The following is a 20,034-nucleotide window of genomic DNA, read 5'->3' as shown; positions in this document are numbered from 1 at the left end:
TACCGAGGGCTGAACACAAGACTTGGATTATTGAGAGAAGCAGCTACAATAAGAGACTACTGTGTTATTTCCAGATCAGTTTTGGCCTGAGGGGGGAAGGAAGCTATGTCAAAGGGACAGCAGGAAAAAATTGTTTGAAACGCAAGTAATTGAAGCTAAGGACTGCAGCAGTTGTTACCTGCAGCACATCCAGTAAATGAGTCTTTTGCTAATCAGCCTGGCATGCTCCTGTTATATTGTATAATGAAAGGGATGGGAGAGCAGATCCCAGAAGGAGACAGGGAGGAGGCTCTGAAGGGTCAGATTTTTCAGGAGACTTCAAACATGCAGCTACTCCGCCATGGCTCTTAGTGCCTGGTTCTGGAGACAGCTGAGCTCAAAGTCTGCCTCACCATGCAGGCAACTGAGCCCCTGCAAAACTTCTGAGCCAGGCAAAGGCTTTTGTTATAGCTCAGATCCTAGGAACACAAAACAGCCCGGAAAGGTGGCAGCTCTTTTTTGTTTTGGGGGAGAAATCACAGCCTCTGGTAAGGGCAGAAATTAAGTCCTTACACCTATTTGGCCTCCCTCTGGACTGTGGCAGTTCTGGGATTCACATTTGCAAGGGGGGAGGGTGGAAGTCAGTGTGCCTCAAGGCATGGTCTCCCCTGGCACCACCTTAAAAAGCCCTGACTGGCACAGAAACGCTCCCAGATGAGAATTAGGGGGACAAGAGCCTAATGAAGGCCTGGAAGCCAGGTGTGAATTCAAACTCTTTCCCTGGGGCAGAAATGAGGGCAGCTGGAACAAGCAACTCATTCCCTGCCAGGATGACAGGTGGAGACTGTTAATAAGCCTATAAAGTAGACAGACATTGTCATGGAAGAGCAAAAAGCACCAGATATCTCCCCACCATGCCCTTTTTGGCCTAGGTCAGGTACCCCCCAGAGCAGACTGTTTTAAAAATAGCCTTAAGCTCTGCCATCAACTACTTGAGCTCACACAGACTACATGTGCCTGAGTTTTGCTTAAATGGGGTCTGCGCTTGGGAAGCAGAAATGGCAAGGCAGTAGAGAAGGCCCCTTTCCTGGAGGCAGTCACCTGTCAGATCCAATAGGCCACAGACACAAGAACTTTTCCTACTAGGGATATGAAAAAGGCCAAGAATGATGAGAAACCTGGTGCCTAGAGCTCACATCATTAACAGGTTTTGAGAGCACTCTAGAATAAAGCATCTCACCTTTGGGAGGGAGGCCAGGTAGTATTCCCTCCTGTATAAGACAAGTTGCTACAGAGGCAGAGAAGCAAATTTCCAGACAATATTCAGCAACCTTTGAAAGCTCCACTGAGTGTTTCTAGGCCCTCAGAAATCTGGTGCTCTGTGAGGTAGCTTCACAAGTGACCTCTGTGCCAGCTTCCAGGCCCAGGTCCCAAGCCCTAAGCCTGCTGCCACGCTCTGGGTGAAATCCGAACCTTAACATCAGTTGGGCAATGTTCAAGTGCATCACCCAATTGAGCTGATAATAGCATTAAGAGACATGCAGACCTTTAAGGCACTATTTATTGATACTATTAGGCCGAATGTGGTTATTCACTGACAGTCTGTTCTGGAAGGTCTGCAGCCTCCTAAACAAGTTACTGAGCAATTAAGCTACATCACAGCTGTGCAAAGCTCCGAATGATCACAGACAGCTGGGTACATAACAGAGACCATCACCACCCTCCCTCCTCGCCCCCAGACAGCTGTATTGTAGGCATCAGGACTGCCTGGGATCCTCAGAAGTGGAGCTAGCAGCAACTGGAGTGAAGACCCTCACTGAGGACACTCCAGCCAACACCCTTAAAAGCAGCAACAAATCATTTCAAACTCATTAAGAACGTGGAGAAAGTCCCTGGTTTATAAGACAACACATTCCATCCCTAGCAAATATTTTCTTCTTTAAGCCAAGTCTTCCCTCCTCACCCCCACCCCTCCATTTTGCCCTTTCACAAGGGGTTTGCAGTCCACAACATACAATAAAAGAGAAATGCCTCAGTAGCAGAATAGGCAGAAGGAATGGGTAACTGCTTTGTTGGGGCCAGCAAGTAACTATCCTTCCAGGAAAGGTTTTGTTCAGGTCTCCATTAGTAGGTCGGTCAAGAGAAGTCTTCCAAGTCAATGGCAGGCAGTGGAGTCCTCCAGTAGGCAAACTGGCTGTACTCTGGCCAAGACAAAGCAAAGCTCCCTTTCTGACCTAGAGGGGGGAAGATCAGTTCTACCAGCTCAGTCAGTCGTTCGTACCTATGAGGGAAGAGATCAACATTCAGGATCAGAGAAAATCTTTCCTCTTTGGCCTTCATTCACTGACCCAGGCACACAAAACATGCTAGCTAAAATGGTGCTTAGGACAGTCCTTACTCTGGGGTCAATGGATGTCCAAGTTAGCCTCTTCTTAATGTCTTGAGCACACTGACAGTTTGTGCAGAGCGCACAGCATACCAGGCCCCACCTGTGTGTGGGTGCTAACCCCACTGCTATCACAAAGGCCCCAGAGAGAACAGGCAATCCATGGCCTCACTCTGCAGGACACAACCCTAGTCACAGAGGCCTTTTTTTCCTTAAGGAAAACTTCACAGGAAGAGAGCAAGATAACACTGATAGATAACACTGGGAATCTCTCAAAAAGGGGGAAGGGGTTCAACTCATTCCTGAACCTGCCTGTACAGCTGGAGCTTCCCAAAGATATTGTTTCATGCAGGTACACATTAGCATGCCCCCAAGGAAAGCACGAGCTAACCCCTTTCTCACCAGGGGTCACAGAGGGCCTCTGCACCCTGTCACAGACATTCACTGGCATGAACTTCTTCACCTATTAGCTAGAGGACTTTGCAATCTTCCTCACAGTCTCTTGCTGGGCATGAAGAGCAAGGTTGGGTACAGAGGAGAGAGGTACATGGTAGAAAGGACATCCCAGGATAAGAAGAACAGGCAGGCTTACGTGGACTTATGGTTCTTTGTGAGCTCCTGGATCAGCTCCCCCTTGGGATTCACAGTGAATATACGAGACTCTGGCAGCCCCACTTGCTTGTAGGCATAGACATCCTGCCCAAGAAAGGCCAGAAAAGACAGATTAGAGCTACTGAAGCACTTGTCCCCCAGGAGGTCATTCCCCACTAGCAACCAGGAGGGTGCCCCTCACGTTAACTCTGTTCCCAAAGGCGGCGTGAAAGGGCTGCTGTGCTGAGCCAAACAGGTTCCGAATGTCTGTCAAGCAGGCAATTTTGAACACCTCTGGCTTTTTCTCAATCACCTCCCTGCAACATAAAACATAAGAGTATTACGGCAAGGCTGGTCTATGAGCCAGAACATCTTACAAAGCTGTTTCAAATCTTCTGAGGGAAGGTTCAAAGACAGTAAGAGCACCTTACACTGCTGGAGCAACAGTTATGGCAAAGAGGAAGTCTTAGCCACCCTTTCAACCTATCTGGAAGTCTCTAGAATACTAAACATGGAAGATCCCGCCAAGGAAGGAGGAACCCATCAAGTCCTCCCACCTCTTGGGCCAGGCCACCAAATGCCTGGAGATAGAAAGCACTCACTGCATCCATGGTGCTGCAGAGGGAGGGGCTCTTGCAGAACAAGTGGTGATTTTACATAGGATTGCAATGCCAGGCACCATCAGATGAGATAACATAAGAGCAAAGGGGACAAGCATCCAGGCTTCCTAGGTTTCCAAGTCAGGACCATGTTAGGTATTTTTCTTTGCTATTAAAGGCCTTAACTGGTAGGACAGAAGAGGTAAACAAATCTCCAGGCTTAACCCTTTATAGGGCAGTATAACAGCAGATAACCTAAAAGCCTATGCCTGCAGCGAGACCAATTCCAGGGAACCAGTATCTGGGCTTCAGTACCTCAGCAAGAAGGCATTAGAAAGCCTGTAAGACCTGTCACACATGTACAGGATTGCTGGCTAATATTCCAGATGCTGGGTATTAAGTTTTGGCAGCAGGGTTGGTTTGTGCCTGGGATGGGTGGCAGGCAGGAGGGAGGATATGCCCATAGGATCTATTAAAGCAAAGAAGGGCAAGCACATGATGATCACACGGTGAAGAAGTCTGTATGGGCCTCTGCACCCCTCTAGTCTGTCACATTACTCCCATCATTGCAGGGGGCCTGCCAATGTCCTCCATCTCATGTCCTGAGAAGCCAACCTCCCCACAGAAAACAGAGCCCAGGAGGAGCCATCCCAATGGAGAGAGGCAGAAGCAAGCACAAGCACAGCTGTTCAGAGGCAGCTGTCCTGTGGTGTATTACCTGTGAAGAGCTGAGAAGAGGCTGCTGGGGGCCAGCAGGATGGGGCCCTTTGGGAGGGCACAGCCCTGGTCGTTGACCCATTTCAGGTACCCTTTGGTGATATGTGCCATGCCAATGGCCCTGGCTGAACAGTAGAGGAACTTATAGCCATTCCTAGAACACAGCAGGCAGCAAGTGTCAGATGCCTGGCTCCTTTCCACGTGAGATCTTATTCCTTTAAGCCCCTTGCCAGGATTGAGTAGGGGAGGGAATTTGGGACCTGTACACTGAGGTTATCCAACCCACCACTCCCCCCTCAGCACTGCAGCATCCCAGCAAGGCTGCTCTTCAGTGCTCTGCTATCCTGGAGAGGAGAGTGCACAAGCCATTCATCACAAAGCACCTGGGCCCAGGCCCCACAGGAAGAAGCTGTTAGTAAGCTCTCCCCAGACTGCACTCATCAAAAAAGCCACCACGCCATTAGAATCATAGAAAATTAGGGTTGGAAGGGACCTCAGGAGGGCATCTAGTCCAACCCCCTGCTTAAAGCAGGATCATCCCCAAACAGATCATCCCAACCAAGGCTTTGTCTAGCTGGGTCTTAAAAACCTCCAAGGATGAGGAGTCCACAACTCCTCTAGGTAACCTGTTCCAATGCTTTACTACCCTCCTTGCGAGAAAGTTTTTCCTAATATCTAACCTAAACTTCCTTTGCTGCAACTTGAGGCCATTGCTCCTTGTTCTGTCATCTGCCACCACTGAGAACAGTCCAGCTCCATCCTATTTGAAACCACCCTTCAGACTGTTAAAGGCTGCTATTAAATCCCTCTGTCTTCTCTAGGCTAAAAAAGTCCAATTCCCTCAGCCTCTCCTCGGAAGTCATGTGTCCCAGCCCCCTATCTATTTTTGTTGCTCTCTACAACTTGTCCACATCCTTTCTGAAGTGGGAGGCCCAAAACAGTACTCCAGATGTGACCTCACCAGTGTAGAATAGAAGGGAATAATCACTTCCCTCTATCTGCTGGCAACACTCCTACTAGTGCAGCCCAGTAAGCTGCTAGCCTTCTCTACAATAAGGGCACACTGTTGGTTCAGCTTACTGTCCACTGTAACCCACAGGTCCTTTTCTGCAAAAAAGGATCATTTGATCATGATCATGCAGCAAGGTCTTCTCCAGCTGGCAGGAAACTGCTTTAGCAGACCTGCAGGATGCTTCCACCATAGCATACCATAATGCTTCCACCAACTCACTATAATGCTTCCTACCTTCTACCCAATTCATTCACTCCTTTTGAGAGAAATCCAACCTGGAAGACAGAAGAAAGGACTCCCTATGTCCCCCTGCAATTCTGTTTGATATATTACACAAAGCAATACTCAAAGGGGATTAGGAGCACAGGGTGGGCAGCAGATAACATGAACAGAGCAGTAAGCAGTCAGTGATCATGATCAAATTCCTACCACACACAGCACAATAGAGCTTGGCACAAGTGCTGAAAGAACCTAAAAGGTGGACTCATGAGGAGGCTTTGTTGTTGCTTTGTCATTCAAAAGTGAACCTAGAGAATGAGAGATTTCATCATCTTCTAAGAAGGTTTACATCAGGCACTGAGCTCATGTATACACAGCACTTCTACCAGGCAGAGCAGGCACAGGGTGCTGACAAAGGCAGTGAAGCTGGGCTATTACAGAATAAGAGGCACTAAACATCCAATCCACACAGAAGGCAAGAGATTCAGGGTACAAATTCTACTGTACGGAAAGATGATTCAGCTGTGGATCCCAACAGCCTCCACTGAATGAAACATGCAACTGAAAAAGGGCTCACCCCTTTTCCAGCAGTCCTGAGCCAGGACAGAAGAACTCTGTCTCCTCCTTGTGCTTTGCTCACTAATTGAGGAAGCATTCTTAAGTCACCCAGACGCATCAGAGCGTCAGACAGGTCAAATCATGTACACACAGTGCCCCTTAGTGGTCACATCATCTGTGGGCATCCTAGCATTTGAAAACCAGGGTCATTTAGACACAACCGCCCCACCCACCCTGTAGAGGGGCAGAACAGCAGCTAGAGTCAGCTTCTTCCTTCCTAATGAATGAAACCCCAATTATTTTGGTAGCAGTTAACCCCACAGTGCTAACAGCAGAGAGGCGAGTTCAATCATAAAGCTGCACTACAAGGGGCCCTTGTACCTTCTCTCAGGACATCTTTGTATCCCAAGCTCAGCAAAATCAGCACAAAAAGCATGAAAAGGCCACCAGGGAGCTGAGAAGCTCCTTAAACTACTCTGGCTTTATCTGTTATCACCATCTCTAAGCCTACTGCTAGGTGGGCAGGGAGGACAGGACAGCTCTCCTCCACACCAGCAGCATTGGAGAGAGGAAAGTTTCAACATAACCGTACAAGAGACAAGAGGGAAGCCAGGCCAGGTCCCTTCCCTATGGGAAGAAGTCCCCAGCCATGGGCTCCCAATACTCTGCTCCAGCCCCACAGGGCAGAAGAAGGATACCCAAACAGAGCTCCTATTTATCCAATACCTACAAATGGATTTTGTGATAGAGTTTGGCAATCCCATGGTGAGTCCAGTCTTTTCCCAGATGTGGCAAAATGTGACCCAGAGCATCAGACCTACAAGGACAAAGGCTAGTTAGGCCAAGCAAACCAACAGAGATTCAGAACACAGGGCTCAGAGTTGTAGTAAATCACCACAACCACTTGAACAAGCCTTTCAATGGCGCATTTGCCTTGACAGAGTACACCACAGAGAAGGGGAGAAAGAGCAGCCCCTTACTTGGTGATGGTCCCATCAATATCCGAGATCACCACCTTGTCATCCCATCTCCACAAGTAGATGGTGGCCTCACAGCGACACGTGCCCTGGTACTGGGTGGTGATGCTGAACACCACCTCGTTGGGGCCATCCTGCAGATTCAGCCTCTTCTATATACAGAGAAGAGAAACACATAAGCATTCACATAGCAACATTCCTTCCAGGAGAGCTTCAGGAGTAACATGCAAGGCTGCATTTTTACCCCGGCCAGCTGTATTCCCATAGAAATACAAGAGAAAGGGACATACACGGGCATATACATGCAAAATTACACAGCTTCCACACTTACTGAAATACAGCCCCTCCCTGGTTTAACAGTACTCACTAAGAAACCCGATGAACAACAGCTTTAAACTATAACCAGTTGAAGCCAGGACCCATTTCAGGGAACAAATAAGGAATTACTAAACATTGCAATTTGGCCAAAACATCCAGGTTAAAGACACCCATCCTTGCTGAAAGGGTCATGGGGTCATAGAATCAGAGAAGTCGGGTCAGAAGGGACCTTGTAGATCTTCAAGTCCGACCCCCCACCTGGGCAGGAGAAAAACTGGACTCAAATGATCCCAGCTAGGTAGGCATCAAGCCTCTTCTTAAAAGACCCCCAGAGTAGAAGCCAGCACCACCTCCCTTGGAAGTTGGTTCCAGATCCTAGCCGCCCTGACCATGAAGTAGTTCTTATGGATGTCTAATCTAAACCTCCTCTCCAACAACTTGTGGCCGTTATTCCTTGTTATGCCAGGGTGCGCTAGGGGAAACAAGGTCTCTCCCAAACCCTTCTGGTCCCCCCTAGCAAGTTTATAGACAGTCACCAGGTCCCCCCTCAGCCTTCTCTTGTGGAGGCTGAACAGCTTCAGGTCCCGCAGTCTCTCATTGTAGGGTCTGCCCCGTTGTCCCCGGATCATGTGGGTGGCCCTCCTCTGGACCCTCTCAATGTTGTCCACATCCCTCCTGAAGGGAGGTGCACAAAACTGGACACAGTACTCCAGCTGTGGCCTGACCAGTGTCGCGCGGAGGGGGAGGATCACCTCCTTGGACCTACTTGAGATTCACCTGTGGATGCACGACAAGGTCCGGTTAGCCCTGCCAACTGTGACCTCGTGTTGTCGGCTCATGTTCATCTTGGAGTCAATAATGACTCCAAGATCCCTTTCTGCCTCTGTGGCAGATCTGTCCCATGTATTGTGTGTAGCATGTAGATCCAGTCCAGGGTGCTGCAAATGCTGGCATGCGAGTCCAATCTGAGATCCATAGGCAGACTGTCGATCCACAGGCCAGCTGATAGGGCTCTGTAAGTTGACACCCCTGGCCTAGACCAAGATGCCCATACTTGGATGCCTCAAGGGCCTAAATATTTTTGCTCAAGTCAAGATCAGCACTTTAAGAACGATCTCAAACTAGAGACAGCCCTAGTAAAAAGAACTGTATTTCAGTCTCAGATAGCAAGAGCCATACTCTGAATCAATTCAAAGAGTAAAAAAACCCCCAAAAAACGTACAATCTGATCTGAAGACAGTCTCAGAGATTTCTTATAGGTGGGAAGATACTTCTGTGCTGTGGCATCTGTTATCAAAACGGTCCCTGGGGATGCAGGTTCTTCGTCACTGGATGAAGGCCCCTCAGTCTGTCTACACACACGGAAGCAGAGAGAACAAATACTGCTTTATGGCAGCAGAGACAGATGGTAGCAGTAAGTAGGCATGGACAACTTTGTTCAAGCAGATGGGATCACCATGATGACCCTTACTGGATGTGTCATAGGGACAAGGATTTCCAATTTCAAATGGATGGTCTCATGATGCTAATGGAAAGCCAAGCACCCCACCCCCCTTTATTTACTACACCCCAGCCTTCTTCCCTTCCAAGGGGGAGGAATGGATACCCACCAGTCCCACTCACAGGGTTAAACTTGGATGGAATAATTCACTTAAAGAGATAAAATGGCTGATAATAAGGCCCAAAAAGGAGCCATGCCTGCCTCCACTACCAGCCAGTCAAATAGCGCTTACCTCTGTGGAGTGGAGCCCTGCTGCAGCGCTTCTGTACTGGCATGTTCTGCACTGGGTTCATGCTGTTGACAGAGAGGTTCATCCTTAGCTCCATGAGGACAAACCCTGCTGGACACTCAGAGGGCAGGAGCATAGGCTACCATGCTTTTCTGTCTGTCAGAGTGGTACTGTACAGCTCCTTACCACAAGAGGGGAAGAGAAGCACCCTATGAAAACCACTAGGCCCTATTTTAGTTGTGCTGGGGCGGGGAGGGGAGAAGTGGCAATCTGACCTAGTCCCAGGTCTAAGAGAAGATCTAGCTGCAGTGCAAGCCCCCGAGTGCAGGTGAGGTAGGAAATGCCCACCCTGACTCCAGTTCCTACCATATTTTCTGTCAGAGACAACATGCACTGGGAGCTGTGGTAGGGTAACAGGTAGCTTTACTAAATGAAACATCCCAGGGTAGTAAATCCAGGTGTAGACCCAGAGACAGAATTAATGTCCAGTTCCTAACAGAGCTCTCACAGCTTGCTCTACAGCTCAGGCACCAGCTTCTAACAGCACCAGAGTTTCTGGAAGTATAAGAGTGGCCCTCAAGGGACACACTGCAACCATCTACTTTCATATATTATTGCCCCTGCTGTCAGCTTCAGCCTCACTACAAGGTCCCTCTGTGGTTTGGCATGGGTGCATGAACAGAGAAGGGATGAAACAACTTGTCCATCTCTGCTGAGACTGTAGCAATTGCAGCCACCACATATGTGCATGCATGCACACGTGTGCGCGCACATACCTCCTCACTAGGGAACTCTTTTCTTCTCCAGGAAAACCACCACCTGCCACTCTTCTTGGGCATCTTCTCCTTCACCAGCCGATCAATGGTGCTCTGTGAAAGTGAGAGCACATTAGAGAGGAGGCCTGCTGCATGGTAAATTATTTCTGAGCCCACAGGAATCCCCTGTACAGTGAATGTTCTCACAGCACTTCCACCTGCAGGGCTCAGCACAGCGATGGGAAGGTTCCTGGGCTGATGGGGAGAAACAGCTTGAAGCCATTGCTGAAGTTCAGCTTCTGAAAGGCTTCTCCCCAACCCTCCCTCCTCACCACACAGTCCTGAGAAACTTCATGGCACAGAAATGGGGACACTTAGCAAGGGCCAGAGCACACTCCAAGTTCTATCACAGCGTCAGGCACCTGGCTCAGCCCTATCCCTAGACAACCATAGCTCTCTTCAACAGGTCAGTTTGGCAAGAAAGAGCCTCCCTTACCAAAATTTCATTCTTTAGGCACACACTATGGCATATTAGCATGCCAAATAGGCCTGTACCTACCTAAATTCAGCTCTGGCCTAGGTGAAAGGAAAGGATAATCAATGCACTGCTACAGGGTGGAGCTGGAAGGAGACTGGAAAACAGGACTTTTGGTTCCTGTCCCTAATTATTTCCCAGACTTATTGCAAGAAGCCACTTGAGGCCAAAGCATACCAAGTATACCATTTACCTTGGGAATGTTCTTCTGGAATGCCTGTAAAGAGAGGATCATAGGAGCAGCCACTGCCCAATTATAATACCTGGAAGAAGCAAGAGGTAGATGAAGGTCACTACCCACAGAAAGCTAATACCCCATTGGACTGATGAGGATGGACCAGGAGGCTAGACCTTTACAGGGCCTGAATCAGGCAGAGCAAAGGATGCAAGTCCTTGACAACGAAATCTGGTTACATGTTAAGCTTGTGCCCAAGTACTGGCTGGTCACAGGTCACTCGGCCAAATCCTGCATCAAAGCCAAGCATAAAAGTAGGGGGTTTAGACTGAACATGGGCAGTGGCAGAGAGAAAGAAAATGAAAGACAGGGATTAAAAAAAAAAAAAAAAATCAATCAATTGATCACTCAATCCTGGCCAGTCATAGCACACAACCCATGACAAGCCACTAGGATATCTTGGCTGAGCTTCAAGATGCAAAAAGAATATTTACCCGTGGAAGGAGCCATTTCCCTGCTGGGAGGGTGAAGTTCTGAGCATGGCTCACAGAACAGCCCAGAGGGTTCAAGCCTAACTCAGTCACTGCAGTAGAAGTAGCATCAGTCTTGGAGACTCAGACAGTAGCTTTATTGAGAGTGGTGCCCTATATATTCCACTAGATTTGGAAGCTGACAAACCAGAACCAGGCTACTCACTTCTTGTGGATCAGTATCACCAGGTTGGGGTCATCGAGGACTCCTGGGTTCTTAGCAAACTCCTGGTATGAGATGATGTGCTCCATGAACTTCTCTAACAGAAACAGGAAAAGGAGATGAAATACTAGCACACCAGCTCCTGGTCATTCCCTAAGTGGAACCTGGGCTCGTATCCTTCACTGCTTCACACATACGGCAATTTAAAGGCTGCAAAGACAGAAGTTCCAATGGCCAGGTGGCCTTAGACTCTTCAGGGACAGTGCCATATTTCCATGTATCCGTTCACTTTTCTGCTCTGTTTACTGACCCGTAGTTAGTTCCTCTACTCCTCTGCCCCTCTCTATTCTGTATCACATCATCTCAGGCACCCTGCCCTCCCTCCAGCATTTCTACCCCTTAAGGAGCTATTTTTCATCCCCTTACAGCAAACTCTACCCAGCTGATAAAGACATCCCTGTTGTTGCACTGTGCAAGTTCCATAGTATAGACTCTTCTCTCCCTCACACCTACCATGGGAGATCTCCCTGTTGTCCCCAAGACCTCCACAAAGAGATAGTGCAACAGGGGACATCCCTTCACAGGTGAAGTCTGACAAGTTCTCGGTGCCGCTGTCAATCGCAGTTCCAGCCGGCAGCTGGCTGCTGCAGAGGCTTCCGGGATCGGTCAAGGGCTTTGAGCTCAGTTCCATATCACTATTAACAACAGAAGGAGCAGTGACAATACTGTGTGAAAGTCAGATCTATGTCAGCGGGGCCAGAGTGCGACAACTAACACCCCTCCCTCCCCTTACAGCGGACTTTTTTAAGTATGAACAGTATGATGGACATGCACCTCATACCATAGGCAATGGAAGTATGTGGTGTCAAACTACAAATGGAGACATCTTCTACAAACCCAGCTTAACCAGGTGATCTCAATGGCTCCATTCCAGAGCATGAGATGAGTAGTATCTCCTGCTGAGTGAAATCCTAAGAAGCTCACTTAGGAATAAATTTGGGCCTAATATGTATGGCTTCTGCTTGATCCATTATTTTAAGGACAGGTAGGCAAATTGGAGCAATGTCCATTGCATGAATGCTGGACTGGGTGCATAGTGGAGGTATCTATGCAGTTTCCTGGAGCCTACTCTGCCTCTGGCATAAAGCATAAGCTAAACTGCATTGAGAAATCATGATGCTGTTAAAGTCTTCATTTAGCATGGCTCAGGAGTCCTATTAGAACAGTCTTCAGTCCCAGCAATAGCACAGACTGGAATTATGCCAATACTGTAGTGGGACCTCAGTGGTTTTTATTTAGGTCTGTTACATCTATCAGGTCATTTGGCATTCATCTGTGTCAAGGGAAAGATCCATCTTTTCTTGCTACAAGGAACTGAACAATCCCTCCAGGGTTAAGAAGCTGACAGAGCACTGGTAAGAGAGTAGCCTAATAAACTCAATACCTTTTAGGGAAATAAAGTGCCACCTGGTCTTCATCCAGGTTGGTGAGATCCTCCAAGTAGATGTCACTGGGACCCAGATGATGACTTCTTTTTGTGGAGCCTCAACAGACAAACAATACAAAGAAATACAATTCGGCCAGCATTTCTCCAGCCCACCAGAATCTTACAAGAGAGAAAATCAATAGCATCTCTCCCCATGAAGTCTTCTAAAAATTGAAATAAGTCAAAGATGGCGTCTCAGTTGCTCTGACACAATTTTCCAACAATCTTGACAGCAGCAACACTGCCAATGCAGGAGAACATAGAAATGGGACCAGTTATAAAAAGACTGATAGGTCTGTCTACTTCCATTCTCCGAGCTAAGAAGAATGCAAACCAAACGCTTCTCCAGCCACCTCACAAGAGGCTGTTTGCAATTAGCATAAGTCTGTGTGAGGTACTTGGATCGATATTTCTTTCTGCCTTGCTAGGCAGGGGTAAATCCAAGTAACTCCACTCAAGCAAGTGGATTTTCCCTTGGGTTTTTTCCCGGTATAAAAGTAAGCTTTGGCTCAGTGTTATCACCTGTGCCCAAGTGCTCAGGAGTCACCTAGAGATGGCTCTGCTGGAAAACATAGGTTGCAGATACACAGCTCTATGAGAAGCTCTAAGTGCCTTATCGGGTCAGACCAATGGGCCAATGACAGTCCCTGCATTAAAGGGACAAACAGCACCTGTAACCATGTAAGCCCCTGCTTACCCTGCTTCCTTTGGTTTTCCAGTTTGGTTTCCAGGATGTCAGCAGGCTGGGTGCTCTCCAATTTTGTTGGCCTCATGGCAGGTGCCTCTTGAACACCAGAAGGATCCAGCTGCAGGACTTGCTCAGTTGTGGCCTCCAGGGTCTCCTCTCCTCCTTCTGCAGCCCCTGCCTCTGGCTGCTGCCTTGCTCCCTGCTCCTCTGCCAGGGTGGGGGAGGCCTCCAGAGAACTCTCTGCTGTGTCTGCAGACTCAGTCACAGGGTGCATGTCCTTCAGCACAGGGAAGCCATTTCCATTTTGGAAGACAGGTGTTGGCCTAATTACAGGTGTGGTACAGGAACAGGGCATGCCCTGAGAATCCACTGTGACCAAGTCACCTTCCAAACCCGCCGTGATGGCTAGGAAGTGGGTTGTCTCACCCACTGGGATGGGAGTCGTCGTGGCAACAGTCGCTGTTGTAGTGACAAATGCTGTGGACTTCACTGGTTCAACTCGCTCTGATTTACTCACCTTCAGGAAGTAGGGAAAGTAAAACAAGTGTCAGCCCACTACGTTCTTCTCCAAATGGGATCAAGCGGAGCCTCCTTCCCTCCCAAATAGGTTTCTAAGCCCTAGCTGGAACGGTGCAACCATTAGTCAGGACACATACTTGAATGGTGGGGTGAACCAAGCGCCCCAGCCTGGACAAATGTCTTCTACACCCTGCTCTCCAGGATCCCCAGTTTAGAGGAAAGAGTATGTGATGTAACCTGAAATACTGCAGCTTTCCTCTAAAAAGCCATCCTGGGATCAGCACCTTTGCACCAGTATAACTACATCCACACCAGGGCATTTTACCCCAAGCTCCGCTGGTTTCACAAAGAGTTAGTGCAGCACAGAAGCTGAACACAGACAAGACATTATTTGGTTACTGGACTGCAGATGCATATAATATGTACGTGTATGTGCAACTGGAATGGGAAGAGATGTTGCCACTGGTTATCAGTAAAGAACTAGGTCAAGCACACATTATACAGAAAAAAAGCAATATTTAAAGAGAACACTGAAAGTAAAAAAAAAAAAAAATGTTGAAGAGTCAGAAAGTGACAGAATTAAGATGACCCACGCACATACCCAATTCTCTCTCCTTTCCAATGAACCCAATAAGCCCAAGTGCAAATGCTTTCCAGGCCCATCTAGTTAGCTGCTTTAATCTTGTAAAGCAAGATTTGTAGATACAGCCACAGTGGGCGCTCAGAAAGCAGGCAGCCTTAATGTAGTGCTATTTTGCATGATCAGATCTAGATTACAGACAACAGCCACATCATCCAGAAAACCAGTACCTACTTGTACATGGAGTAGGTTACACAGCAAATTTACATTATGGGCCTGCTGATGCCAGAGCTTTGCCAGCAGAGCCATAGTGGTAGAGATATGGTGTATAAAAAGTGGGGGGTTGGCCTGCTTAGCTGCACCATCTTCCTCAGTGATATAGGTTCTGCTGGCTTTTTCTGTCAATGTATCTGTGTCCACATAGGGAGGCTCCTGACACAGCTACGTCAGCCAGCATACTCCTAGAAGGCATATAGCTTTGCCAGCAAAACTATGTAGGATAGACCAATCCAGAGACTCACTCCAGCAGGTCTCAGCCTCATATAAAAGCAAAGAACAGGACCAGTGGGTCAGAGGCACTAAAGACAAGAAAAGGAAGACTAAGATGCGCTGAACCATGGATTTAAAGCAGGCCGTGCAGAATGCAGAGTTCCTCTTGAACAAAGGCAGCAACAACCATAGTTCATTTTCACTTATTTGAGAAAATGAAAGGGCAGCCCAAGTATCAGGATAATCATATTTTCTTCCAAAGTCAGGCATTGGCAGCCCAAAGGCATAGGATTCAAATGTGTGGAAGCTCAGTTGTGTCTTTCTGAAACAATCCTCAGGGATTATTTGTGCCCTGTGCACTCACCTGAGGAAGCCTCCCCCAGGCCCACTGCATATGAGACTCAGCTCCAAGAGGGGATGGCTCAGCAGGTTTAATCTCCAGTTCAGAGTCACTTTTAGGGGAAGCTGGACGGCTTGGGGAGAGGCTAGAGAGAAGAAAAGGAAATGACAGACCCTTTCAATTTCCACAGCACCACAGCTCCCCTCCTCTTTACCATCCTCAGGTCAAAACCCTGAGGTCTCAAATGAGCTCAGGGCACCATTGCACTGGATTCCATATTACATGTGAAAAAGACCATTCCCTCACCAAGGGACTTTTTATCTAAAAAGGCCAAACAGACAAAGACTGTGTGCCTGCTTCCCTTCACAGAAGTGAAGGGCCTTACCTATGGGTACACAGCAAGTCAAAGCAGAGAAATTTGTTCCTTGATTCTAGCCCAGTGCCTCTGGACCACACTACTCCCAAGACCCTTCTCCCGACCTTTCTGTCCACTCAGATTTCTCCTTGCAACTTCACAACTCTGGCTCCAAGGTCATGGCCTGAGCAGGGCTTCTAGCTTTCTTTAACACTATTCACACATTTGTGAGCCAGGGAAGGTCCATTCCCTGCTGCTTTCTAGTCTATTGAGCTTCCAAAAGCCATTCTAAGTTTTCATCAAGCCACATAATCACTTCATTCTGCCATTATTACCTCTCCAGTGGAGCCACCTCCCCATCAGAATAAGGGTAGATCTCTTTGGATAGTGAGGGTCCAATCTCCTCTTCTGGCAGGTCAGTGAAGGAGAAATAAACTGACTCTCTGTGAAAAGAGAAGAAACAGCAGAGATGAAAATGGAATTGCCAACCCTGAGTCTTGAGCTTTGCGGACAAATCTGGCCAGGACTTTACCCTAATACTAGCAGTATGTGCAGAGGAAAGAATCCAAACATACATGTACACTGGCTTAGCTTCCCCAAGGTGTTGCAGTAACATACTGGTGATGCAGGGGAGCAGGATCACCACCATTTGGTATGGAAAGTTGCTTACCTGGCATCACACAGGCCAATCAGTGTGGATTCTGATGGCCTCAAGCCATCACATCTCACTGCCTTTAAGGAGTCCCAGAGAGACAGACAGACCCCAGGCCTCACTTACGAAGGAGTCAGCTGTTTCTGCTTTTCCTCAAGAGACCTTTCACTCTCCGTTCCTTCCTGCTCTTCCACGGTGGAGTCTGCTGCCTCCTTCCGCTTTGGCTTCTTCTTGCGCCGCCTTTTCTTACGAAGGGTCATGTTGGAAGTTGATGTTTCTGTCTCTCCAGACAGACTGAGTTTAGAAACTCCAGGCTCCTGAGATGATCCGGCTGTATGATCTGGGCTTTCTTCCAATGGGATGGGTGAAGTGCAGAGACAAGAGGGGATGTTTCCCTGGAAGGGAGATAGAGAGAGGTAATTGTTGTTAACCTTTGACCCCTTGGTCCCGCATCCTAAGACCCCTTCCTGAAATAATACACACATGGAACCCTTTCTAAAATAACCACAAAGTACCTGTGCCCTTAAATGAACACCCAATTCAACCCTGCTAAAAGAAAGATTTTACGGGGGACACAGGTAGGGTAGAAAATCAAGACTACACAGACACAGACACATAGCGCAAAGCAGCAGAGGTAAACTTAGATTGCAGCAAAGGAGAATTAGGCTGGATATTAGGAAGAATTTTCTAACCATGAGCATGTTTAAACTTATAATTGTTTAGACAGGAATGATTTCATAGATTTCATAGACATCAGGGCTGGAAGGGACCTCGGGAGATCATCGAGTCCAGCCCCCCACTTGAAGGGCAGGAAGTCAGCTGGGGTCATAGGATCCCAGCAAGATAAGCATCCATTTTGCTCTTGAAGGTGTTCAATGTAGGTGCTTGAACCACCTCTGATGGCAGGCTGTTCTAGACCTTGGGGGTCCAGACAGTAAAGAAATTCTTCCTTATGTCCCGAAACAGTTTTGTAGTAGTTTATAACCATTCGACCTCACCATCCCTTGGGGCGCTCTGGTGAACAAACGTTCCCTCAGATCCTGGTGAACACCCCTGATAAACTTATAGGTGGCCATCAGATCACCCCTGAGCCTGCGCTTTTCCAGGCTAAAGAGCCTCATAGATCTCAGCCTGTCATCATAAGGTCTGTTTTCCTGACCTCTGATCATGCACGTGGCTCTCCTCTGGACTCTCTCAAGCTTCTCCACATCCTTTTTGAATTGTGGAGCCCAAAACTGGACACAGTACTCCAGCTGCGGCCTCACCAAGGCCAAGTACAAGGGGAGAATGATGTCCTGGGATTTGCTTGAGAAGCATCTATGGATGCAAGCCAGCGTTTTGGTCGCTTTACTAGCCGCAGCATTGCATTGCAGGCTTATGTTCATCTTGTGGTCAATGATGACCCCCAAGTCTCTTTCTTCCGTAGTGCTAGCCAGTGTTTTCCTCCCAAGGTGGAGAACCTTGCATTTTTCAGTGTTAAACACCATCAGGTTCTCATCCACCCATTTGCTGAGCCTATCCAGGTCAGCCTGGATCACCCTCCTGTCTTTAGGTGTGGATGCTTTGTCCCAAAGTTTGGTGTCATCGGCGAACTTGGCCAGTCCGCTTCTGACTCCAATGTCTACATCATTAATGAAGATGTTGAACAATATGGGTCTAAGGACAGAGCCTTAGGGGACCCCACTAGTCACAGGACACCATGATGATTGACTTCCGTCAATTGCCATCCTCTGGGTCCAACCATGGAGCCAATTTTCCAGCCAGTGGATCATGGTGGAACCAAGGCCGCAGTTGGCCAGTTTCGCCAAGAGGTGATCATGGGATACCAGATCGAAGGCTTTTTTGAAGTCAAGATATATGACATCAATCTGTTCTCCCTTGTCCAGGTGATAGGTCATCTGGTTGTAGAAGGAAATGAAATTGATCCAGCAAGACCTACCCGCAACAAACCCGTGCTGTCTATCCCTCAGGATGTTGGCATCGGCCAGTCTATTAAGGATGGCCTCGTTTATAAAATTTTCTAAGACCTTCCCTGGGATAGAAGTCAGGCTGATGGGCCTATAGTTAGCCGGATCCACTTTCCTCCGTTTCTTGAAGATAGGCACCACATCGGCCTTCTTCCAGTCTTCGGGCACTACACCAGAGCGCCAGGAGTTCTCAAAGATCTGTGCCAGGGGCTGAGCTATGATGCTTACCAGCTCCTTGAGTACCCTGGGGTGTAAACTGTCAGGGCCGGCTGACTTAAAGGTATCCAGCCTCTCAAGGTGTTCCTTCACGAGGTCAGCATTGACGGAGGGCAGGGGATCTCCCTCACCAGGACCTCCCTGTCCCGTGGTGGGCATGGGCGTCCCATGGGACTGATGAAAGACCGACGCAAAGTACCCATTTAATAGGCTGTCTTTTTCCTGTGCGTCAGTTGTCAGTTGTCCCATCTAGTTCAGCAGGGGTCCAGTGTTGCCCTTGCTTTTCCTCCGGCTCCCCACATATCTGAAAAAGGACTTTTTATTGTCCTTGATACTCAAAGCTAGTTGGAGTTCAGTTGCAGCCTTGGCTTTCCTGGTTTGCTCCCTGCAGGACTGGACCAGTGCAGACAGGATGACCTCTCAAGGTACCTTCTAGGCCTATTTTTTTGTGATTTTAAAAATATACCTCCCAACAACTGTGGATTTAAAAGGTGGAGTCAGGCCTGGTGCAGGGGAACTGAAAGGCTCAGGGGCAGTCCCATGCAGCCTTTGCACCTGTAGGTCAGTGGTTCTAATCCAGCTCAAGCTAGCAGCATGAGCTTAAGGTTTGACACTCATGAAAAATAAACTGCTGGTTCAGCTACCAGAAGCACAGGCACTGCTGTCTCAAGACCTTGCTTGGTGTCAGAAACACCAGGCTTTGAGACCATTTCTCAGGTCTGATCATTGACCAAGCCTAAAGAAAGCCTTTAAGGGATAAGCAACTCAACACTATGCTGTTTGTCAGTCCCTCAAGATACCCTGGGCCTGAACTCAGCAACCTTACACAGATCTTTCCAATTTTGTACAATTCTAAAAGACCAGAGACATCAAAGGCACTACACAAATAACCAAAGAAAAAAAGAAAGTTAAAAAAAATACAAAGAATAACAGCAACCTCCTTCCCTTTTCTGCCCTCTTCCATGAACATTAGACCTCTCTTCTGGCAGACATGTAACCCCTTTATGAGATCCAGGTGGTAAGACTACAGGACCTTGTGTCAGGGGCACATAAACCCACTGGCTCAAAGAGGTACATTCACCTCCTCCCAATCACCAGACACAGTTTACCTCATTCTCCTCTGATTGCTGGACAAAGAATGCCTCTCCATTGTCTCCCAGCTTCATGTGTAAGTCCACAGGTTCTCCGTTGATTTCTATGTCAACCTAACAAGAGGGAGAAAGAATGGGCTAGGCATTGAAGCCATCTGCACGCTGGTAGTACAGGAAGGGCCCTTGAATGACAAGAAGTCACACAGGCTACAAATATGTGGGGGCCTGAGGGCCCTGACCCACTTGGGAAGAGGGTAGAGTGACCACCTGTCCCTAATTCAGCAGAACAGTTCCAAAGTGGGAACATTGAGTCTCAGTCCCGGGCTGCATGACTCAGGCACACCACATGTCCCAGATCCCCAGTATTGTGCAGGGATCCAGGTTTTCTGTTCACCATGGAAAAACAT

At 48.1% G+C, this 20,034-nt stretch overlaps 1 protein-coding gene across 5 annotated transcripts in view; it reads right to left on the bottom strand.

Annotated features, from left to right (window-relative positions):
- Positions 1–98: 98 nt before the first annotated feature.
- LPIN3 (lipin 3) overlaps positions 99–20,034 on the bottom strand; it is a 46,471-nt gene continuing 26,535 nt past the window's right edge. For all 5 annotated transcript variants that reach the window (XM_090020967.1, XM_090020964.1, XM_090020963.1 and 2 more), the window contains exons 3-20: positions 19,646–19,741; positions 16,480–16,748; positions 16,037–16,144; positions 15,371–15,491; positions 13,428–13,935; positions 12,689–12,788; positions 11,758–11,939; positions 11,248–11,341; positions 10,570–10,639; positions 9,863–9,955; positions 9,090–9,151; positions 8,579–8,708; positions 7,042–7,190; positions 6,792–6,878; positions 4,274–4,426; positions 3,159–3,273; positions 2,958–3,061; positions 99–2,260 (exon numbers count right to left, since the gene is read on the bottom strand). In XM_090020967.1, coding sequence (XP_089877093.1) covers positions 2,116–2,260; positions 2,958–3,061; positions 3,159–3,273; positions 4,274–4,426; positions 6,792–6,878; positions 7,042–7,190; positions 8,579–8,708; positions 9,090–9,151; positions 9,863–9,955; positions 10,570–10,639; positions 11,248–11,341; positions 11,758–11,939; positions 12,689–12,788; positions 13,428–13,935; positions 15,371–15,491; positions 16,037–16,144; positions 16,480–16,748; positions 19,646–19,741 — 2,586 coding nt within the window. In that variant the 3' untranslated portion in view covers positions 99–2,115. The remainder of the gene's footprint in view (positions 2,261–2,957; positions 3,062–3,158; positions 3,274–4,273; positions 4,427–6,791; positions 6,879–7,041; positions 7,191–8,578; positions 8,709–9,089; positions 9,152–9,862; positions 9,956–10,569; positions 10,640–11,247; positions 11,342–11,757; positions 11,940–12,688; positions 12,789–13,427; positions 13,936–15,370; positions 15,492–16,036; positions 16,145–16,479; positions 16,749–19,645; positions 19,742–20,034) is intronic.

The sequence above is a fragment of the Crocodylus siamensis genome, chromosome 10, assembly GCF_052110815.1.
Source record: "Crocodylus siamensis isolate JL-2025a chromosome 10, ASM5211081v1, whole genome shotgun sequence".
NCBI classification, from domain to species: Eukaryota; Metazoa; Chordata; order Crocodylia; family Crocodylidae; genus Crocodylus; species Crocodylus siamensis.
The sequence above is the reverse complement of the archived record's forward strand: the minus strand, read 5'-3'. Positions and strand labels throughout refer to the sequence as shown.